The sequence below is a fragment of the Panthera leo genome, chromosome E1, assembly GCF_018350215.1.
Source record: "Panthera leo isolate Ple1 chromosome E1, P.leo_Ple1_pat1.1, whole genome shotgun sequence".
NCBI lineage: Eukaryota > Metazoa > Chordata > Mammalia > Carnivora > Felidae > Panthera > Panthera leo.
In genome coordinates, this window is record NC_056692.1 from 23,787,664 (window position 1) to 23,812,515 (window position 24,852).

A 24,852-nucleotide genomic window follows, 5' to 3' on the forward strand; every position below is an offset into this window, starting at 1 on the left:
TGTACTTTGGGGTTTTGGCTTCTACCAAAGTTGGATTCAGGTTCTATTATTGAGAATTCTCAATTCTGAAAAACAATCATTTATTATTTAAAATGTCTTAACAGAACCTAAGTTGGTGTTTTTGTCTTATGTTAATTCTAGGAGCAGGAAATAAATAAAATTAAGCATTAAATTGCTTGTTCTCCCATTTAACTGAATTAACTGTTAGTATTTATGAGATTAAAAATTTTGTTGAAAAGAGAACTAAGTTAATAGCCTGGCATCCAAACAATGGTATATCCACAATCATACCCATTGTGGTAGTAAGGTCAAAAATCCAGTTTGCAATCAAGATGTTATTTTCTAAAATGACTGATTATTGTTAACATATTTCTTTAAAAATTGATCTTATTGTAGCTAAGTAAGATTCCAGAAGATATTAGGAAGTCTTAATTTTCCTGATAAGAACTTTATTTGGGGGGCACCTGGGTGGCCCAGTCAGTTAAGTGATCCACTCTTGGTTTTGGCTCAGTTTACGATCTCATGGTTTGTGGATTCAGGCTCCACACCTGGCAACTTGGAGCCTGCTTGGGATTCTCTTTCTCTCCCTCTCTCTCTCTGCCCCTACCCCACTTGTGCTGTCTCTGTCTCTCTCAAATAAATAAACTTAAAAAAAAAAAGAAAAGAGTTTCAGGGCACCTGGGTGGCTCAGTCGGGTAAGTGTCCAGCCTCGGCTCAGGTGATGATCTCATGGTTCGTAGGTTCGAGTCCCATGTCATCTCAGAGCCTGGAGCCTGCTTTGGATTCTGTGTCTACCTCTCTCTCTTCCCCTCCCCCACCCACACTCTGTCTCTCTCTCTCTCTCAAAAATAAATAAAACATTAAAAAAATAAAAAAAAGAATTTTGTTTTAACAATTAAGTTAGTTTTCAAGCACTGTTCATTTGTAATGAAGATAGCATTTGGGATTCTGGAAAGGACTTTCTAAATTCAAGGACCTATGTGTGACTGCTTTTATTGGCCTTTGTCTATTAGGTCTGTAGCACTTGACATTTTGTTTTCCTTCTCAGAGTTCACCTTGTTGGTCTAGTCTACAGAGAAACCAGACAGACTACCCTCAAGCTAAAGAGCTAAGATTTTCTGAAATGCTTTAGGAAATGTTGTGGACTGTATAACTCCCCTGTGTTATTGATGTCAGGAAATCAAGCAGAGTGCAGATATGTATCAATCAATAACTTTAGATAGGAAACTAGAGGCAGTGGAGAAGTATGAGGAGCTTAAAGAGAACCCTGGGGCTTTAGAGAGAAAAATCAAGAGCTTAGAGAATAAAATTGATACTTGGGATAGAATATGGAAGCCCATGAATGAATAGTATGGCTGTTAAATGCTGATCTGAACTAAAGTAGACATGCCAGAGCCAAGACCTGGATTTGGGAAGAAAGAGTATTGGACTAGATTCTTAAGTTTTAATGTGATCTTTCATTTCTCACTGACTTTGGAATAATATAATATTCTGGGGAATAATAGTGAACTTGTAAAATTATTTTCCTTTTCCCTAATAATTCAGATGGAGTCTTGATATTTTATAGCACAGTAACCGGTTTCCTATATAGTAAGCATTCCACAATGGATTAAAACTCTCCATTAAAATTTTTAAAAAGCCAAAGTGATTCATTTCCATGGGCATTCTTTTTCTTTTCCTTTTTTTTTTTTTTTTTGTAACGTTTTTATTTTTATTTATTTTGAGAGAGAACATGAGCAGGGGAGGAATAGAGGGAGAGAGAATCTGAAGCAAGCTGCATACTGTCAGTGCAGAGCCTGACACAGGTCTTGAACTCACGAACCACGAGACCATGACCTGAGCTGAAGTCCGATGTTTAACCGACTAAGCCACTCAGGTGCCCCAATAGGCATTATTTCTTTTGTAATTTCTTACCTCTGAATCTTTGTCATGTCCGAGAGTGTATCTACAGCTTTAAAACATTTTTTTTTGTTGTTCTCCCTGCTATCCAGTAGGTTGAATAGGGACGCGTATAGGCAAAATCTGCCAGGAAATGAGCCCAGTAGCTGGTCTTCCCCAGGAATCATTGTCCAGTTCCTATTTATAGTGGCGTCAAGTGAGTAATCAGTTAAATTATCAAGTTTTATGATGAGTATAGGAAAGGTTGCTTTAGGACGTAGAGAACATTAAGGTTTGGTGTGGACTGGATTTTCTCTGAAGAATTGAATGACAGAAGAATTGGGGTGTTTTTATGTGAGACTCCTTAGAAGCGATTAGTGGTTATGCAGGGGGCAAGGACAACTATTACTGAGCTCCATCCAGGATCTACAATAGCCAGGAAGCCTTGGCAGGAGTTGTACAAATCCAGGGCTCATTGTCATGGTGCTGCTCTTAGTTCCTCTGCTGGTGGTAGCTTGCCATTCGTGGAGGATGCTTAGCCTCTGTCATGTCATCTGATGTGTGCTTGCCCCATAGTTAGTGTAGTGTGAAAAAGAGGAAGCTTTCTGGGAGTGTTAGAGATGAATCCCTTGATCTCTCTGGCTTTTTGGTAATCCACTGTGATGTATGCAGCCTCCCCTGTTCTACACTGTGAAATCCCTATATTATTGAAGAGAAAATGTGCACATGAGGGGGCAAGGAGAGGAGGAAGGTTACCAAGGCTGTTCAAGAACAGCATTGGCTAGTGTGGAATGAAGCAGCTGTACCATTGTTACATGGTCCTCGTCTCTCATGCTGCTTCAGAACCAGAACAAGGCAAATGAGGGCCAGAGTAATGATTCCTAGAGAGTGTATATCTTGTTAGGTGCTTATTCAGATGCCAATGAAGACTGTAAGCATTTCCAAAACTTTGTTGTCTATCACCACAGTCTCCACAGAGCTGAGCACTGGAATGTCTGCTACTGCCAGAGTCTCTTAGAGAATCCCTTAGAGCATGGAGCTTGTTCCTCCCAGCAGGCAGTATCCACCAGCACTAAGGAGTCTTGATATTGAGGTTCTTTCCATGGCCATCTAATTAAATCAAGTGCCCATAACAGGGCTTGCATAACTGCTTAACATTGATATTTAAACCAATTTTGAGAACAAACAAACCCATCCTTGTAAATACCTCCTTCCTATTTTAAAAAAATTGAAGCTTTAAAAGCAAAAGAACAGGGTCTTTGAATTTCTGCAGCTGTATCAGCTGCAGTTCTCCAGTTTTATGTAGTATTTAAGTCTCTTAGTTTCACTCACATTTCAGATCTAGAATTCGAGAAAGTGTAGCAGAAGGTGCTGTCTGATTGGAGTGTAAGTATTAAGCTTTTTGAAGCTTTCCGTATTTTTTTTCAGCAAAGTTTTGTTAGGGATATGGAAGTGCGAATTTTTAGGATTTCTTCTGATACTTTGCAACCCAAACAAAAGCATTAGGTCCAAACACTGTGATAAATCAGTTTTATCTAGGTTTCCTTTTGCATCTTGCTTGTACAATTTTAGGCAATTAAAAAAATTCTCCTATAAATCACCTAGGAGATAGTTGTAGTTTTACCAGTTTTATGAGTGATTCCCACTTATTTGGGTCTGAAGGAAGAACCAACTATCAAAAATAGGTATCACGGTGGGGTGCCTGGGTGTCTTAGTCGGTTAAGCATCCGACTCCTGTATTTGAGTCAGGTCATGATCTCACGGTTTTGTGAACTCAAGCCCTGCATCGGGCTCTGCACCGACAGTACTGCGGAGCCTGCTTGGGATTCTCTCTGTCTCCCTGTGTCTCTGCCCTTCCCTGACTCATGCTGTCTCTGTCTCTCTCAAAATAAATAAACTTAAAAAAAATGTTTAAAAATAGTTATGGTTAGTAGTTCATTTCTTTAAAAAAATTGATATGCCAATTATATCTCAATATTAAGTTGGAAAAAATTGGTAGTTTTGTTTGCTAGTGGATCAACTATTAGTTTTTCAGAAGGTTTGGTTTGGGTTTTTGTTTTAATTACAGTCTATATAATTAGTTCTCAGCATGTTGAGGTAAAAGAGAATTGCACCAGCAAGTTTCCAATTTCTTCATCTCATTAGGTTTTTAACACGATTATTAGTGTCATAATCATCTATGATGTTTTCTGTTGCAGGTTTTCACATTCTCTGATTTGCAGGGTGTCTTGATTGGCTAATTTAGGCAAATTATTTTGATTGTCTTGATGATGGTTGGCTGATTAGAACACAGCAGGGGTATAATTTCTTCCTGAGAAATGTTGCATTCTTTTGGTTTTTGGTACCAGAACACTAAGAGGGTTTTTCTTTGTGTACATTCAATTATTATATTTGCCCATAACACTAGTAGAATGCCTGGAAAGCAATTACATTAGTGATGGAATAAGCATGAATGCTGTTAGTAGAAAAATTGGAAGTCTCAGGATGAGGTGGGGTGAAGGAATTGACTACAACTGTAGGACCAGACTTCTGCTTTTCTTCTCTGTGTTTTTTGTTTCTGCGATTTTTTGAGCACTGAAGGAAGTGACGGCTTGCTATAAAAGTCTTCAGAACTTGTCTGTCTTTCTAAGAATCACTTAATAATCCTGGTTTCTCATTGCACAGAACTTCTGGCCATTTCCTGACCTGAATGCTTCACGCTTAAATTGAGGGCCCCACTGTGGAGCTAAAAATTTGCTCAAAAGTTATTAAAAAAAAAAGTTTATATTATCTCATAACACTGTTTCTTAGCTAAACTTAATGAAAGTGGTTTTTTCGATTTTGGTGAGTCTTTGCCCACCCCTGCCAAGAATTAGTTCTCTTTTGTTATTGGTTGTAAAGGTATTTCCATTCAAGATTGTTTGTTTTCCATGTCTTTTGGTTACCACAAATTTTCATAATGGACTGAATGGTAAAGACAGCTTATTTGTTACTATCGTGATGTTTTGGAAGGAATAATGATTTTGATTCTGCATATATACACACTTAAATAAGTGGTATACTAGGGGCGCCTGGGTAGCCCAGTCGGTTGAGCATCCAACTTCGGCTCAGGTCATGATCTCGCGGTCTGTGAGTTCGAGCCCCACGTTGGGCTGTGTGCTGACAGCTCAGAGCCTGGAACCTACGTCAGGTTCTGTATCTCCCTGTTTCTCTGCCCCTCCTTTGCTCATGCTCTATCTCTCTCTGTCTCTCAAAAATAAATTAACAAAAAAATAAAAATAAAAATAAATAAACAAGTGTGCTTTTAAGTGGTACACTAAATAAATATATTTTAATTCATAGTTCTGGCAGAATAGAAAGGTATATGCTTAAAAGATCTTATTATCACTTACCTTGACTCTTTCAGAAAATTCCATGAAAGGACTTTTTATTACCTTTCCTTTTGTGACCTGTGTTGCTTTTTTAGCTAATGCTCTGAAAGCCATACCTCTCAAGAATAAAATCAAAACTAGGCTATATAAAGCCATGAGCATGAAATCTACTGAAAACTCAGCTGAACATCTTCCTGCTTAATCTTAAAGTCATCCCCACGTTCTTCACTATCATTCGGGGGAATTATTTAGAACAAAACATCATCAGTAAAAGATCAGTGCTGTGTAAAACCCACTTTCAAAGGGCTTTTAAAGACCCAAGCCTGAACAAGGGATTTCCTGGGCTTGCTAAACAAGCTCCTAGAAACCTGTTAAATGCAGTTTTACAGTTAAAATGCCAAGGAAATGTAAAAAGATTTATTAACTGTGTAAGCTTAAGGTAAGAGTGAGGTATAATACCTGTGGAAAGTATTCAAGAAGTTCTCAGTAAATTCAAGAACCACAAGTTTTCAGCATGAGTTCTGCTTTGTTTTTTTTCCCTTAAGCCTTAATTTCTGTTTTTTATCTCAACAAAGAGAAGTTGAATAAATAGGGAACTTGGATTATAACAAGAATAGAAAGGTAGTACCCTATACTTGAGAGAGAGTGGTAGAAATGGAAGGGTGTGGGCTCTGGCATTAGACTCCAGTTCACATTCTTGTTTTGTGATCCTGGGCATGTCACTTGGCCCCAGCTTCCTCAGCTGTAAAACAGGGTCATCATAGATACCTGAGAGGTTGTGGAGAGCTCTCGATGGGACAGCATGTGAGAGTACCTGCCACCTAGAAGGCTTTCCGTTCATGTTTCCTTCATGGTTCCTAAAGCTCATTGAGGAATATTTAGGCAGCTAGTCCTGGTCTCTCTGCTTGTACCAATAAGTGTTTGATTATATTGCGCTCATAATGAAGGAGATACCTAATGAAACCTCCTATAGAGGCAAACAGTAATGACTTGATTCCAACACTGCCAGTAGAGCCTCCCATCCGAGAAACGGGTATTTGGTGTTAATAAGTTAAATTTCAGAAACTAATGGACTCTGCTAATTGAATTCATCTTTGTTAATTAATAAGGTTCTAGGAAATTGGCTGCTTTGTTGTGTAATGTCCTGCAAAAGAGCAGTAAGACCTAATGACTACAAGTTCACTAGTTCCATCCCTCTCTTTCCTATACATGGGGTGGTAGTGACCAAAGTATCATCTTACACTTTTCTTTGTCTTGAAATGTTATTGTTTAAACACTTGGAATGATTGACTTAAGAGTGAATGTGGAAAAAACATGGATTGGGGAATACTGTGCTATCTGGCTAGTTTACATTTGAAGAGTTTCTTAAGGGGAAACTTGGGAAATCAGTCCAGTAACTACTATTGCAGTGCTGCAGCATAAGGGTATATTGGTTTTATTTGCCTGGTTGTGCCAAAAGCAACACCAGGGAAGACTTTTTCCCTAGGAGAGGCTAGCTATTGAAGTTAGGATAATTGTGTGGTGATTTCAGACTTGGAAGTGGGGTCACAGTGGTGGTTACCCAAAGGATTGTTCCTATTCCCTGGCCTAAGCTTAGATAAGGAGCATGTATTCTAGGAGCTGCCTTCTAGATGCTTGACTGCTTCTGTACTTTACTACGTGTTTATCCCCAAAGAGCCATATCTATGAAAGACTGACATATTTTCCCCTTCTTTACCACAGAGAGAATTTCCTAAATTTTTCACGTTCCGAGCAAGGGATAAGGTAAGGACTGATTCCCTCCCACCCTTTTTTTTTTTTTTTTTAAACCCAAGAGTGGCTTATCTTTGCCATGTGCTCTTCTTGCCATTCTCCTTTCTCTAACTGAATTTGCGCTTCCCTTTGCTTTGCATGTGTCTTAGAACCAAGGAAGGCTCCCTTTGGAAAGAGTTTGGTGTAGGAAATAGTCCAGTGTATTGAGCTACCCAAGGAAAGCGATAACTTTCACAATCATCACTATGCTTTAGGCCGGTCCTAATGATATATTAAAGGACTACTGCCCTTAGTAGTATTATATCTTTTTTAATCTATGGATATTAAATATTCCAAAGCCAAATATCTTTATTTTTAAAAATTACATGATGTTTATTTCTTGAGTATTTACTGTGTCCTTTGTACTGTGCCAGAAATAATAAGAGTATAAAACTGGGCCCTGCCTGTAAGCATTTTAGTTGGGTAAACCCAAAACATCAGTATGTGAAGTAAATACTAATGTGAAGCAGTCTGTGGTTAATTGTCAGAAATGAACTGTATAGACAGTAGTAATGCAGTAGGAGTTCTGAGGGAATTGGTATTTTTTGTTTGCTTGTTTTTAATGGAAATCATCACCATTTGTAAAAGCATAAATGATGAAAGCTTGGAAAGTAAATAGGTATTTTAGTCCCTAATCTTATGTAAGCTATAGCATTATTCTTGTATGTAGCTCATTTTTGTTGCTTATTAGCGCATCATCGTTTATGTTTCTATTTTCAAGCATCTCTTTTATGTATATGTTCATAATATAATTTTGTTAACTGCCTCTTGTGAGCTCTTTTGTTCTCCAATTTTGTGCTCAGTTTGAGGAGGATCGTATCTATCGTCACCTGGAGCCTGCTCTAGCTTTCCAGTTAGAACTGAACCGGATGAGAAATTTTGACCTTACTGCCATTCCATGTGCTAATCATAAGATGCACCTGTATCTTGGGGCAGCCAAGGTGGAAGTGGGCACTGAAGTGACAGACTATAGGTTCTTTGTTCGTGCAATCATCAGACATTCTGATCTGGTCACCAAGGTAAGTACCATACTTGGATGGGAAGTTATTCCTGAGGGAAGGGACAGAGAAACAGGCATCGTTCAAAATCAGGTTTTCATTTTTTGTTTTGTTTTTTAATTTATTTTTTTTTATCTTAAGTAGGCTCCACACCCAACATGGGGATTGAACTCACAAGCCTGAGGTGAAGGGTTGCATGCCCTACTGACTGAGCCAGCCAGGTGCCCCTGGGTTTTTATTTTTTGAATCAAGGCTCTTATTCTCATTCATCCCACTCTCCAGTAGCCATTAGAAGTCTGAGAGTCCTTTCTCTCACAGAAATAAATATTCCATATGATAAAGGGCTTTAAAAAAATTTATTCTTGGTAATGGAAGCATGAAAGCACTCCTTTGAGAAAAGGAAAAGCATCTTAACAGAAAAATCACAGGGATAGTTCAGTGATGATAGAAGATAAAGAGAAAAGTTAGAGATGGCCCCATTGTAAGCCCACCTAGAGGTAGAGTAGTTTCTGTGTATAGCAAGGCACTTCCTGGTGTCATAATTACTGCATCCTGTACCTATACCCTTTCTTCAACTTTTACTTTCTAAACAGATTTCCTTTCTAAACTCCTCTGTTTGGCATGTGTGAAATGTGATCCTATTGGAAGTATAGCTCTGGGGATGCCCTGCATTTCCACCTATTAGAAGGAAATGTTTCCCTAAGAGGCAGGAGGAAGGGCTGGCAGGAACTCTTTGATAGTTGCCTGCCTCTGCTGCCTATGGTCATTGGGCTGACTCTAGGGAGAAAGGTAGCACCTGTAGCAGGTGCCTTGTGATTCATGACATAGTACTACTTAAGTCATTATAATAGCCATTTCTTTATTGACTCTTTCATTTTTTAATTGTTATTTATTTGTTTATTTTAGAGAGCACGAGTTGGGGATGGGGTGGGGAGAGAGAGAGAGAGAGAGAGAGAGAGAGAGAGAGAGAATCCTAAGCAGGCTCCATGATCAGCGTGGAGCCCATTGGTGGCTTGATCCCACGACCCTGGGATCATGACTTGAGCCAAAATCAAGAATTGGATGCTCAACCGACTGAGCCATCCAGGTGCCCCTACTGATTCTTTTAAAACACACTGATGTTGATGGTGATTTTCATTTTGTATAGGAAGCTTCTTTTGAATATCTACAAAATGAAGGGGAGCGGCTGCTCCTGGAAGCCATGGATGAATTGGAAGTTGCTTTTAATAATACAAATGTTCGCACTGACTGCAACCACATCTTCCTCAACTTTGTGCCCACAGTCATTATGGACCCATCAAAGGTACATTTCTCTTTAGCTTCTCTCCCAGCACTACCAAGCACAAGTAGAGAGATTCATCCATATTTATTCTCACTTAAACCTGGAAACAAGTACACTTGGTTAGCTAGTTGAGCCCTTGATCTTTAAAGTTTACAGAATGCTTGTGAGACAGGGTTTCTGGGAGGGAGTCAAAAATTTGAAGCCATTGAAAGCAGACATCAAAACTGAAGGTGGTATAATGTTATCTTGCTGGTCATTTATAAGCAGTATGAAAACATAAAAGTTTCTTTCTGTTATTCCATTGGTACCTGCTTTGGATACTTGTCATCATAATGGTCCTGTTTTTATATAATTCCCTAGGATTTCTCATCTGGAATAACTTTGCTATTTTTGGACATTTTGGCAAAATTACTGCTGTTTTGCACTAAATGTTACTTACCCGTGGCCTCAGGGAGGCAGTACAACTTCCTAAAGTGTCTAACCTATTTCCCTTCAGTATTTTTCCACAGGGAGACAATTTGGTTGTTATAGAATTTTCACATGTATTATATATGTTTTCTATCCTGAGGCTCTATTCTAAAATGCATTCCATATAGTTTAAGAAAGGAAAACAGGGTGATTCTATACTTGACCTTTTATCCCAGGTGTAATAAAGACAGACTGCTCTCTATTTGTATTCACTCTAACCTTTTTCTATCTTGGTATTGTGGAATTTGGTTAGGAGAACCAGTATCTCCATTTCTCAAGATCAGTTGTAAGCATGGACTTTAGATTTTTGAACTTAATGTCTAAGACCTAAAAAATCACTTTCTGCTTTTTTTTTCCTTCAAGACTCTAAACTACTGATAGGTTGACAAGGATAGGGCTACTCACTGAGTATCAAGTCTCATCATCTAGCTTAAGTGAAGGTTCTCTTAAGCATTCTGGGACTGCTGAGGCTGGAAGAGTGAAAACCTGGCCAGGACACTATTTAACTGTATATATTTTTAGACTTGACCTAACCATTTCTCAGTGAGTTTTTTTAATATCTGCCTCTCTACTTCCACTCTAAATACCCATACATCCTAGCTATGCCTTTCTAATCATAGATAAGATAACTGTCAGCTTCGTGAATGTAGAGATTGTTGACTTTTGTTCTCTCCAGAAAAGAATAGGTAGATACCCTTTGGTTAACAAGCAAGTGTGGGACTAGAGAAGTCAACTCCTTGAAATCCATTAACCTGAGATTCTGTGGTGCTAAAACAAACTGCAAAGGTGGCACATATTTCTAAAGAACCATAAGAGAAGAGTGGTAGAAAATATTTTTGATATTTTCTAAGTTGAGAAAGCAATTTAGAAAGACAATTCATTTAAGAGAATGGGTTAATTTTGAGTAGTATGTCCTGGCTGCCTTTAGCCATATTGGGAAAACAAAATTTCATTTGTCAGTGAGGGAAAATCCCATCTAAGGCCATTTGGTTAAAATAACTTGCCTAACCCTGAAAACTAGGAGCACTAAGATGCCTGGGTATAAGCCTTAGAGAAACTATGAAACATCTGCCCCATCTACTTAAATCCCAATTGGACTTGGCAATGACCGAGCTTCAGAGCTCTGTTTAGAGAGAACATTCTAACACCACCTACAAATTGCCTCTCTTTAATTTGTGCAATTTACCAAGAGGCATATATTATAAAGTTTAATAAAATTGTATAGAAAAAAGCTCATGGTGGTAATTGCTATGATGATTTAAGGTCCTATAAGTGCAATGAAACATAGTTACCATGCATATAAATGCTACTTAATAGCTATTTAACTAGAAATTTTATTCTTATTTGGGGGCTTTCTCTTAAATCCCATGGCTTGTAATTTTAGATATTGCAGATCTTTGATATAGAATATGAATATAATTGGGAAACGGGTAGGGAGTTGTACAGATTTGGGTGTTGTGAGCCAGAGAACCCCACTCAAATGCCAGCCTGGCGTGAAATTGTCCCCAACTTGTTTCTAAGCAAGAGTAGGGTTGGGGAGAAATTATCTTACTTTTTATAAGGAATACATGTAGTGCACATCTCCAGAAACCAGCACCTTTTTCCATTCCTTCTTTCCCAAAGATGGGAAGACCTGAAACAGGTTCTAGGTACAAGGTGTTTTAAGTTTTGTGCTTGGTGACGTGTCTGTGACAGATTGAGGAATCTGTGCGGAGCATGGTAATGCGCTATGGAAGTCGGCTGTGGAAATTACGTGTCCTCCAGGCAGAACTGAAAATCAACATTCGCCTGACACCAACTGGAAAAGCAATTCCCATCCGCCTCTTCCTGACAAATGAGTCCGGCTATTACTTGGACATCAGCTTGTACAAGGAAGTGACTGACTCCAGGACAGCACAGGTACAGTAGTCAAGGGCTCCTTAGACTTTTGATTTTGTCCTTAAAGATAAGCCACTTGGCCTTGTTATGGAAAACCCAAACTCACAAGTCCCATTGGTTCATGTAGCGGAGTTATCCTCTGTCAGGTTCAGTGCTCACATGAATTTGAAAAAACTTCATTTACCTTATAAGATGTGCCTGTGTTCTTAATCACGGATGTTATGAAACCCTCAATCTTTGTGACATACTGGTGAGCCCAAACAGATGCCAAGTGAACCTCAATCCAGAGGTAATTCTACAATTTAGCATTCTTTTGTAAAGGGCTCTTGAGCTACCTGAACAATCTTGTCTTCTCTGGGCTGATCTGTCTTTCCTGTTTTCAGCCTTGATAGCCCACTCATTGGCAAGTAAAGAAAAGAAAATTGTTGAAATATATCACCACCTTTGATCGTAAGGAAAATTTCAGCATAATGTAATAGCTAGAGCAATGTCAAGCAGTGACTTTCTCATATTTACCCATTATGTTATTCCATTTACACACATTATTTTCCTTCAAAGAGTTCAGAGTATTAGAGATCTATAGAAGAACAAAGTAGCAAACTTTAACCCCTTTTTCAGGTAGAAAAATCAAGAATGTGAAAATGGAAGATGACTCTTTCAGTAGATTGATTATGTCATAACAGAATTCCTTTTAATCTGTGTTCCCACCTTCATTTCTAAATATTTGTGCCATTTGCTGTGATACTGGATTTGGGTTGGTTTGCCATTGCTCACATCTTCTTAAAAACTGAGATGTTATTTTAGCTTTTTGGCCAGAACTTGGAAAGTGAATTTCTTCTGTTTAAAGGATGACCTTGCTTCAGTACGTGTACACAAGGGTTTCAGTTTCTTCTATGCAGTTGGTGCCAGGAAGAGATTATATGTCTCTTGTTTTTATCTATGTCCTTTTAAATCCAGGAACAGAGGCAAGAAAAGACATTTTTGCCAGTATTTTGAAGATGAATTTTAAAAATCTGAGTTTGGATAGTTGTCAGAGTGACCTTTCATTTTGTGCTTTGATTCCCAGTTAGATGGCCAGAGGAATCTATCCAGTGAGAAGTGAACAGTTAAAACAGAGAGAGAGAGAGAGCACACAAGAGTGCAAGGGGTGAGCAAGAGAAAGAGTATTCAATAATTTTTGCTGCACTTGATGTTTTTCAAGACAGCCTTAAAGACATTTTCAGTCAGAGCTTTCCATGGGCAGGGATATTTTTAATTAACTTCTACAATGGCTTCAAGGCAGTCTATTCTTGTGAAAAATAAGATGGCCACTTGAGATTTTAATGTTTTTGATAAATATGTTTGTTCTTCATAACTATTTTATTTTTCCTTTCTTTTATTAGAAAGCTCTTAGATTTCCTTCATTCTGGCTAGTGGTGACACAAGGGCATGAAAGGCTCAGATGCCTTCAATCATGATTTAGTACTATGCCTGGCACAAAATAAGTACTCAATAAGTATCTGAAAGAATGAATGAGCTACCTTTTGCCTGAGGGACAGCCCCTATTACCATAGGTCCTACCTATTTAGGAAGCCCTAAAGGAAGAGGTCTCCTTCAGGCTGTTCAGTTGAGGGAGTTCAACAGCCACTGTGGAATGTGAATGAACCCAAGAGCCCCTGGCCGGAGGAGGGAACCAGCAAAAGGAACAGTCTTCAAGTCTGCTCTGGTGCTCCTAATGCCTACCTGATACTTACTGCCAATTTATTTTTTTTCCTTTCTTTGTTCTAGTGAGTCATTATGTGAATTCAAAATAATATAGAACACTGTGTATCATTCATTCATTAATTGATGTAACATTTACTGACCACCTATATAGTGCGTCAGGCACTATGGATTCAAAGTGATCTCTATTCTTAAGAAATTTACATCAGGGTGGAAGAAGACAGATAATTAGTTTGTCTGTAATATGATTATGATTTGTGTTATCAAAAGATGAAGTACAAGGTTCTAAGGGAGCAGACTATGGGATCAGAAATTGTTTTCCAAGAGAAGCCTTTCTGATGGCCACTGATGAAAGGTGTATGATATATAAAATATATGCATATTTTCATAAACTTGTAAGACATACACTTTACCAATTTTTAACTACTATGTCCATTATAGTAGAAAATGAAATTAATGGAGGTAGCTGATCATTCAGTGCTATCCATTACCATCAACCTCTTGTTCAGCACATCGTTTATTCTTTCTGACAAGGAGCAGGGTTGACTAGTTTGAGCTTCCTTTTGTTTCATTTTCTTTGTAAAGTCTTTGTGGTGTTAGCTGTAATTGAACACTGATGCCAGCCATCACAGCGGGGAGAAGAGATTTGGGTAATCCGTTGCATGAGTCACTTGATTCCCAATGTGTAGTATAAGGGAGAAATATATATTTTTTAAGTTACCTTTATTGAGATACAATTTACATATAATAACATGTACTTATTTTATGTGTATACTTCAGTTCATTCTCAAATCATATAAACCTGTGTGACTCCCATCACAGTCATGATAGAGAACATCTTAAAACCCGTAAGAGTTCTCTTATTCTCTTTTGCAGTCAAAGGTAGAGTCACAGTTCTAGGCACCCAGTGGCCTGCTTTCTATTATAGACGAGTTTTGCCTGTCCTAGAATTTCATATAAATGAAATTAGACATTATGTACAGTGTTTATGTGGCTTCTTTTGCTCAGCATAGTATTTTTGAGATTCATCCATGCTGCATAGACATAGACTCTGGGTATGTTCCTCTTCATTGCTGAGTGGTATTCCATTTTATGAATGTAACAAAATGTTTATATTCATTCACCTATTGATGGACATTTGAAGCTTAATTTTCCAGTTTGGGCTATATGAATAAAGCTGCTATATGAACATTCATATACAAGTCTTTATGTAGAATATGTTTTCATTTTTCTTGGATGAATATATGAGAATGTAATTACTGGGTCACAGGAAGTGTATTTTTAATTTTATAAAAAAACTGCCAAACTATTCACCAAAGTAGTCCTACCATTTTCAAGTCCCACCAGCAGCGAGAGTACCTAGAGGGCTTTCTCCAGCCCCCTTCTCAGTCCACATGGTTATGTTGCTCAACCACTGACCAGCCTGACTTCATTCTACCTTGGCAAAAGTGAGTCTCAAACTCTTGTACCCACAGCTCTTGTCTTTCCTAATAGACAGGAATGTAGCTCCCAGAATCTGCTGCTTTTACTCCTTTTTCTTATTTTGATTTGGTTTATCTTCTCTCAGGAGTCCAGTTTTTTCATTCTAATACCTTGACCATACTTAACACTTTGAATCTCTTAAAACATTACTGTTTCTACCTAAGACATTGCTAATTCTACCTCCCACCCAGTGACTTTCACCATTAGTCATATAGAATAGGACTGGAAGCTCCATTCCTTGGGGTTTAAGCAGCCCAAGACAATTTGTGCCCGGTATAGGACCTGACCTGCCAGTCAGCAGAACATATTTGTTCCTCTGAGCTAGGCAGCTACGGATTCATTTAGCTAAATGGTATCCAGGGTTTGGGAAAGTACTTAATTATGTTGTTAGGCCTATATATCAGGTTCACAAATCTATTTCTTAATGGTAGATTTAAGGTTATACATTTTAGACCAGAATAGATATGTATATATGCCCACATACCCTTATTTCCCAGGCTCCATTTGTATTCACTGTGTTTGGAGTCTATATTTAAGTATTCATGCATAAAGTGCCTAGTTTAGTGTTATACAACCTCTGGGCACTCAATAAATATTAACTGAATTGAAGTAATGGCATCCCTTATAAATATTCATAAGCAAATAAAACTATCTAAATATGTGAAGTATGAAGTACTCTTCTAGCTATATTTGAGTTGAAATGATTAAAAAATGGTGTGTTTTCATTATGTGACAATATAGGTATTGCAGGAGCTATTCGGTAGTTGTAGATGTAGTATACTGGAGGATATAAATAAATGCATATCTGTATTATATTAATATATATATAATAACACATTTATTTTACTATGGGCTATGTCTAATGAGCTAACCAGAACTGACTAGCTGGATGGATGGATGAATGAAATCCTATTCTGGCAAAAATCTTTGAAACCTTTGTGTGGCTATGAACACTTATGAAGCACCTTCTAATCATAGACTGAAGCACAGATAATAGGGTAGAGCCTTGACCTGACTTCTGTTAGGGAAAGAGCAGAATTCTCTTCAGCACGTAGCTGTTCCTCAACTTAAATGTGCGGACTGCTTAGACTCATTAGTTGACATACTTCATTTCTGAGTATATGGAATTTAAGTCATTTTAGAAGGCAAGCATTGTCAGTCTGTCTCTGAGATGTGAAATTTACGCTGTGCTTTCTTGTTGATTTCAACTAATCCAAAAGTGAGAGCAACCCATGGAGTATCATTGGTTACATACCATTTTTTAGAGTTGGTTAATCTGTAGAGAATTGAGAACACTACCCAATGTGTAAAGGCATGTCTTAGCTACTCAACCCACCAAAAATGTGTGTCCAGAAATAACATTTATGAAAAAAGCCCCTCTAGGCAGCTAATTTTCTTCTCTGTCTCTTAACTCCCCCTTGTCATTCTCTTTCTCCTGTAGATCATGTTTCAGGCATATGGAGACAAACAGGGACCATTGCATGGAATGTTAATCAACACTCCATATGTCACCAAAGACCTACTTCAATCAAAGAGATTCCAGGCACAATCCTTGGGGACAACATACATATATGATATCCCAGAGATGTTTCGGCAGGTAAAGGTGGCTAACTGGGGGGGTTCTGATATGTTCTAAAGAGGCAGGGTTTTCCTGAATTTCCATTGGATGCAGCTTAGCCTGGAATGGGTCATTCCCAAAGGGCAAGAAGTATCTTGACACTACTCTCATTTCTGTCTCATTCGGGATTTGGTGACTGCCAACTCCAATATTGGACAGTTCTTTATGAATTAATAGGAGGAATGGTGAGGATAGAAGCTTCTATTGGGAAGAAAGTAAACTGAGATAGCATACCTGTGATGGTAGTTTACAATGCCCTGTGTGAGGAGTTATGTTCAGGTATATATTTCCTAAGCTATAATCAAATTATGGGTATTAAAAAAAAGGCTTGAAACTCTACTTCTCTTTTTCCTATTTTCCAAGATAACCCAGGCCATTAGCTGATAGGTTAATATGATGAGGATCAATACTGATAATATATACAAATGGATATAGAGTTCATGATACACAGTTTAAAGTATCAATTCTTTCATGGAAGATTTATTATAGCTGAATAAAAACTAATGTGAGAAAATACATTATGATTCTCATCCTTTATTTGAAAATAAATTCCTTTGATCTGTATGGTGAATCCTCTCTATGCTGCAGATTTTTCTTCCATCAATAGAAGGCAAGAAAAGTACATCCACAGCAGAAAATGCAACAGATAGAGTATCAAAAGAATACTGAATTTGTCCTTAAAAAAACAAAAAAAAAAAATCTATGAATACAGGATTTTTCCAAGTCTTCTAGTCAATACTACTAGTATTACCACATTTGAATTTTAATAAAGTAATATATGTGGCCTTGGTAAATAGTCTACCTGTAAATACAAGAGATTTCCTGTAAGTAGTCATTTGTTTACAGGTTCTCTCTCTGGAAACATAGGTATCTTCATTTCGTATTGCCAACATTGTTCCCCTACAAGTTGTGTTGGTTCTGTTCCCCAATGCCAGAACTATAAATAGAAATGACACTCTGTATAATTTTTCCTGTAGAATAGACATAAACACTGTGATTGGAACATGTAGATATGAATATATCATATTGCCTTTAAATGTTGTTTTGAGACAACCAAAGAAACAGCTAGTTCCCTCTTCATGAGGCATTTGTTCTGGTCATATGAAGTTGGAAATGGAAATCAAAATGGTTTTAAAATGGATAGGTGTGTCTGTATTCTCAAATTTGACCAGAATTGATCCCGCACATTTACAAATAGTCATACATCCCTGATGAGCTAATTCCTGCATATGGGCCTGTAGATCTGAAAAGACATTAGGAAAGGATGCTTTTCCTGAGCCTCTAGTAGAAACTTTATTCTTGCCGCCTTAGATTTTTTTTGGTATTAGCTGAGTGTCATATCACTTTTCCTGGTTATTTTTCTATTCTTCTGGGATTTTTCTTCCTTTTTTAAAAAAGAGGGATTAATGTTACTTATTTAGTTTTTTATTTTAATTTCCCTAGGTATTGTTAGGTCTGTTTGTTAGGTCTATTGCATTTGTTAATACTCTTGTGCTGATTCAGAATCACTCAGTAATTTGACTTTGTTGGAAAAGTGCCTGATTTTGATATGTAAAAAACATGTGAAAAATAATTACAAATCTATTTTAACTGAGAATGAGAGCTGCAGAATTTGGTCTGATGCTTTGATGCTCAGCAGAACACTTGGAAAGGAAAGAGTAAAATCAGATTGACTGAAACTTAATATTTATTTTTGTGTATGTTAAAATGCTGATTGTCACTGATCAGTCAAACTTCTCTCCTCCACTAGTCTCTGATCAAACTCTGGGAGTCTATGTCCACTCAAGCATTCCTTCCATCACCCCCCCTGCCTTCTGACATGCTGACATATACTGAGCTTGTGTTGGATGATCAGGGTCAGCTGGTCCACATGAACAGGCTTCCAGGAGGAAATGAGGCAAGTCATTGATTCCCCTTCCCCCTTTTCTTATATCTGTGCCCACTAGTGGCAACTTTCCATGGGGGTGGTCATTAAGTAGCATTAATTTAGACGCTGCATAGGCACATAGTAGTCTTGTTGGTAGAGTTCTTTAGAGAGAAAACATTGACTGGATATCAAGGAATTATTAATTTTTTATGTGTGATAATGATGTGCTTTTTTAAATGGTATTAAAGTTTTGCTTTCTAAAAAACAGTTATGTTTTCTGTTACACATAACTACTAAAATAGTTACAGATGAAATGATCCAATGTCTAGGATTTGCTTCAGAGTAATAGAGGGGTGAGTGTGGGAGTATAGGGAAAACAAACTGGCCATGAGTTGTTAATGAAACCTAAATGATATATACATAGGAATAGACTATTTTCTCTATTTTTGTATATACCTGAAATTTTGAGATTTTTTTTAATGTTTATTTTTGAGAAGAGAGAGCACATGCACACGAATATGCAGGTGGGGAAGGGCAGACAGATGGGGAGACTGAGGATCCAAAGTGGGTTCCGTGCTGACAGCAGAGATCCTGATGTGGGGCTGGAACTCACAAACCATGAGATCATGACCTGAGCCAAAGTAGGATACTTAACCGACTGAGCCACCCAGGCGCCCCTGAGATTTTTCTATAATAAAAACATTTAAAGTATTGTTTTGCTTGATGTTCTTTCTTATTTGGATACTTACATACTAGTACACCTTTTTTGGTATATTTTCTGTGCTCAGGTAATTTAATCTAGTGCTGTTATGATCATGGTAAATATATTCTTAAAGGGGCTCAATCAGAACCAGGGGTTTAAACATAAAAGAATGTAGCAGAAGGCACATTTCTGATAGTTATCTAAGAATTCATTTTCTGGCATTGGAATCCTCTCTCGTATGGTGCACTGTTAATAATGATATAAAGTCATAATAACCTATCTCCTCCTCTTCCTGATTTTAACTATGCTTCTAATGTACAATTACAACCAAAACAATAATAAACTTAAAAAGAGACAGTTTTTATTTCAACCTTAGATAGAATCCCTAGATAAATCTCATTCTTTAGAAAGAGTAATCTTTACCCAAGTGTTCTCCATAAACAGGCTAGGTAGACCTTTGGAGATAATACATGGTATTTTCCATTTTGTGTATCTTTTTCAAAAAATGTTACTGTATATATAAGGTGTATGCTGTTTCAGCAAGTACACCAGTGGATGCCAAAAGTAGATGAATTGGTATTAAGATGGATGCAGGCATTGGACCAGATGGAGAGTATCAGACTTACAGTTCTTCTAATCTAATGCCTCAACAAATAGCAAAGGCAAGAGGCGAGGAAGAGAAGATGCATAGAATTTTCACAAGAATAGATATGTACTCGTTAACACACCAGGTTGAAGCAGAGGCTTGTGCCACAGTGTGACATCTACATAGTGAGCCCCTCAACAGCAAAGAAAAGCTTCATTGTGCTAGACCTAAATTCTGTTTCATTCAACAGTGTAGTCTTTAGGAATGGAAGGCACCCTTGTGAACATGGGGCTGAGAGAAAAATGGTTTTAACTAATGTAATTAAAACAAAAAATGAGATTTTGGGCCACATGAAAGCTAGCTGCACTGCTGTGTGAAACCTCTTGCCATGATCTTTCTCTCCTGCTTTCTCTCTGCTCTCATTCTGTGTTTGAGCGAATGGAGACTGGGGGAATAGTGAAGTCCCAGAGGGACAGAGCTCTGTTCTTGCTGAAATTACAAGCACAGAGCTGCCTGGGCATGAACATGTAGTGTTTACTCTGCCAGTATGAATACAAATAGTCTTATTATACGGGACTCTGTACCCAAAGACCACACACACACACACACACACACACACACACACACACACGAATAAAAAAAAAATTAAAGGTTTTTTTTAACCCCTTTAAGACTCACCAAACCTGGGTGGAAAAGGGATGTCTTAAACAGCCACACAGTACTGTAGTTACAAGCAGTAGAGTCGGGATGGGGACCATATGTTTCCCTTTGCCCAGTGCTTTAATAACCTTGAAATTGAGAAATCTAATTGTATTTAAATTTTTTATTTCTGTTTTTGTCAGTTCTCACTTTCTTGTTCTACCTTTTATCCTCCTTAAAGGGTTGCCTATTTTCTTTGTTCTCTTTTCCTTTTCTTCAAATGATTGACCGGGATTGAGGCTGAGTTGTTAGCTTGCTGTTTCTGAGTCTTTGAGCTCAGGAGAAGTGAGACCAATGTTCTTTTGTGAGCAGTTAGTGACTAATGCCTGGGATGGTTGGTGAAGTCAGTCCATGGCTGTAGCGAGACTATAGGGTATTGCACAACAGGAATGGGATTGGGGTATAAGTATCAAACTCTGTTACCAATAGCTTGAGCATACAATGGTGTGCGTTCACTGAGAAACCGACCAATCTGAAGATGGAGTTTCAGCAGTCAGAATTCTGAGGGACAGCTGTGCCTAAGAGATGACGAGGCATCAGTGGGATGTATTTCCTCATGCTGAGCCCAGTTTTATCAGAGCAAGTAGACTTTCAGCTATCGCAGTTTAATTTTCTTTGGCAAAAGAGACAAGTTTGTCATGAGCCTGGCACTCTATGCATTACCCCAAGAGTGATGTGAAGGGAACGAGAAGAGCTCATGCTGATGAGATTTGGAGCAAATCTGTCCTGTCCCAAAGAGAATGGGCATCTGAACAGAGCCTTGAGAAATCGTTTTATTAAAAAAGGAATAAAAAATTGACCTGTTAATGTTCTGAAAGCCAAGGCTTGATGTAAATGTATTGATGCTACATAGACATTAAATCATCATAATGTGGTGTTCTCCAAAGGTGACGGCTCTACCAGGTCATCATTGTGGGTGATACTGCATTACCTTGAAGGATTGGAGTTTCTGGGTTTAAAAGCTAGCACATGGATATAAGGAATAAAGGTAAAACAAGAGATTCCTGCAGAGTTTCCCCATGAATCGAGATGCTTTTCCCCTTTTCCCCATAGTCAAAGGCAGAAAACCTGTACTTACCAGAGCATCGGCTATATGGGTGGCCAGGCTTTCTTCCCTGTTTTTTTTCCAGGACAGTAAATAGGTAAAATGGTGATGGGACCAGGACTTGGAACAATTCAGTTCCATTTAGTTTTAGGTAACTTGTTTGCCATTTGAGAAAGAATATTGGCTGTTTCAGCAGAGATGTGACCTGCATTTTGAACACTGTCCCCACGTTAAAAGCAGGAGAAAGAGATTTTCTGATGTGGTGTTAGCCACTTTCTCCTTTGTATTTTCCTAGTTGTCCCTTCTCCATCAAGAAAGATGTAACTGAAGGAATGCCACCTTATTCATGATGGAAGTGTAGGAGAACACATTTTTCTCATTGTCAGATTTGAATGGCATTGCATTTAGTATGAATTTAGAGTAGGATTAAAAGAGATGTAGACCAAATCTGTGAACTATGTTACTTGCAAATAGTTCCAAAGATGAGTTGTCTAGGATTTTTTTAATAGTTTTGAGTAAAGATGAAAATTGTGGAAAATGTGATTGCAACATAGACTAAACTTATTTCAATTCTAGCTGCTATGAAGCTACAGTGATGGGCAGTGTATGTAAATACACAGCTAGATGAATGGTGTGCTGCTGCTAAGCCTGGAATCAGAGGAAGTGCAGCCAACTCACAGTTCTACTTTTACTGCTTCTCAATTTTGGAGGAATTGTTTTCATTTTCCTGCCAGTTTGCTAACCTGTTTTGATCATTTGGTGGAAGCTGTAATTGCAGGTGGGAACATTTTGAGTAACAGTTCACAATCCACTGCAGCTACTTTTCACGCTAAATCCTGTTATTAAAAGGCTCAGGCTAAGATCAAGCCAAGGGCGGTAACGGACTTGACAGAGAACAGCTTAACTTTGCTTGGTATAGGACAAAGAAAACCGTAGCCTTCTTGAGACTACATTCTTACTTGTTCTGACATGTTATTAGCATTCTTTTATCATATTTCCTTTAACTCCGTGAAATAAATCATGAATGTCTAAACTGGGCAGCGATGAAAGATATGATAGGCAAGCAACTTTCATAGCACTTTTAGTGTGGACAGAAAGTAGGACCCTGTTTTCCTCTCTCTGTCAGCACGTGGGATTTTTAACCATGCAAAACCCTTCCCCACATCTCTCCTGTCATAATGGAAAACTGAGATAAGAGGAAGATTCTCTTTAGAAGCAGCTATAATAATCAGGTACAGGGTGTGTATTCCACAAAGGATCAGCAACTAAAGACTGGAATTCTTGTGTGGTATTAAATTTTTTCCTTAAAATTTTTCTGGGAGATAAGCATATTCCAAATGGAATGCAATTTGATGACTGCCTTCACATGCACACTCACTACCACTCTTTTTAAGAATTGCAGTCGCTCCAAGGCTTCATTTCTCCAGATGGGCACTAGGTGTCAGGGTTTTTCCTTCTCAGCAGCTTGGCATTCAGACAAGCCTCTGAATTGCCCGTTTGGTGAGACAGATCCAGTGGTATCCTTCCTCGTTTTTCTTCAGTTGGTGTGGTAGGCTTTGCCTGGTGTTCCTCCAGTATGCAATTGCATTTTTAACTCTTTGGGCGGAGATCTGTTGAACCTTATCACATCCTTGCCCTACACATTTTTTACAAGAAACGTCTGTTTAGGAAGAGGATGATTGAGGAGGAAAAAAATAGTGGAAATTAAAGTTTAAAGACTGGTTGCCATCATGACTGGTATCTTTTATGTTCTTGAGGTGAAAGGGTAGGGATGGTGGGAATTAGGAATTCAGTCCTAGAACTGCTCAGCCTTGCCAACATTTAATTGTTGGCAGTGTGTTGATGTCTGGTTTCACCAAGGTGTAAGTGTCTGTAATTTTTTAATATAAAATACTTCAAACTTAGAAAAAATTATGGAGAGCGATATATCAAATATCCTTGCATCTACTGACTAGCTTAAACAAATCTTCTCATTTTGACACTCCTCCTCACTTATATGTTGCTATAATCCTTTGAAATCTCTAATTTGAATATAAAAACAAACAAAAATTGGGGATTGGTAAGGAAAGGAAGTTGGTAAGCTTATAGAAGCCTGAAGTATTAGAAGAAATTAATTAGTAGATCCATTTTGACAATTCTTAGGCTAACCCTCTTAGCCCAAAGGACCTCTTATTTTGGAAAAACCACCATAACCCTCTGTCTGAATTTGCTTGGTTGACATTTTCTATTCTCTCAAAGGAATTCCTTGTGTTATCCTGGACTCAGATTCTAGTGGAAGCTATTATGCTTTGAAACTCTGACTAGAGAGAGTTTGTGTATGTTTATGGACTTGAGCTTATGCATATAGAAGCCAAATATGTTTCTGGTTTAACATTAGACTTTTGTATATTGCTTTACTCAATTTAATCTCAGAATAGCTCCATGAATGTGAGGCTAATTTGGATGTATTTTACTGTGCTTTTATTTCATTCTTTTGATATCAGTTTACCTTTTCATGCTGGGTGTGGAAATTGAGTCCATGTCAATCTTTTAGATATGTGTTGGAAAAGAGGCATATTTGTATTGTAGTATGCTGAAGGTGAGCTTTGAAATAGACCTGAAGGAAGCAGATCTGAAAAACAGGACCGTGGTCTGTGCACTGATTGTTCAGGTTATAAAAAGAGACTAATGGTCCTTGCCATCAATCTATCCCTGAAGATGGGGAAGTGTTTGTAATAAGTGCTTTGAGATCCTCAGCAGAAAAGTATCACACACCACTGATTACATATAAACATTCATAATTTGCGCTTATCTTGTTTTTCATCAACAGCTTCCCCAAGCCCCAATTTTGAATCTTTTTAGGCCCAACAAGATAGGAATTTCAAGTATAGAAAAAGACATGTTATGAAATATGTGATTAAGATAGTTTTATTTAAAATTACTATGCACTTTTCTTTTATCCTCTGAGTGAGCATGTTTGATTACGAGTCTGTCTAAAATGATCCTCAGAACCAAAGTTGAGCCCCCCTTAGAAAAATATTGAGGCTAATTTTGAAAGATAGGTCTTCCTGCCACAGAATTACTTTTAATGAATTTTAACACTATATTCTTTTGGGATGCATATACTTTTCTCTTTTTTTTTTTAATTTTTATTTAAATTCCAGTTAACATATAGTGTAATATTAGTTTCAGATGTAGAATTTAGTGATTCATCACTTACATACAACACACAGTGCTCATTACAACAAGTGCCTTCCTTAATACCTGTCACCTATTTACTTTGCATATACTTTTCTTAGAATTCCTTCTGAATGGCTGTTATTGGTATTGGAGATTTTTCAACAGGTGGATTAGTTCGTTTGACTCATTTCATTATTAGCAAACCAAAGCCCAGTGAGCTTGACTGAAAATCCTAATGCATCCATTGGCCGACCAAAGCAGAACTTGTGGAGGGCTCCTCAGTCCCCTTCACAAGTCAGTCCTAAAGATAAGATAGCCTTTAAACAAAAGGATATACTCGCCAGCAT

General features: G+C 37.9%; 1 protein-coding gene across 8 annotated transcripts in view; it reads left to right on the forward strand.

Annotated features, from left to right (window-relative positions):
* The window catches only part of ACACA (acetyl-CoA carboxylase alpha), a 277,010-nt gene that overhangs the window by 163,406 nt on the left and 88,752 nt on the right, over positions 1-24,852 (forward strand). For all 8 annotated transcript variants that reach the window (XM_042917229.1, XM_042917232.1, XM_042917230.1 and 5 more), the window contains 6 exons: positions 6,951-6,992; positions 7,823-8,038; positions 9,165-9,320; positions 11,463-11,666; positions 16,270-16,425; positions 18,197-18,343. In XM_042917229.1, the coding sequence (XP_042773163.1) occupies positions 6,951-6,992; positions 7,823-8,038; positions 9,165-9,320; positions 11,463-11,666; positions 16,270-16,425; positions 18,197-18,343 (921 nt within the window). The remainder of the gene's footprint in view (positions 1-6,950; positions 6,993-7,822; positions 8,039-9,164; positions 9,321-11,462; positions 11,667-16,269; positions 16,426-18,196; positions 18,344-24,852) is intronic.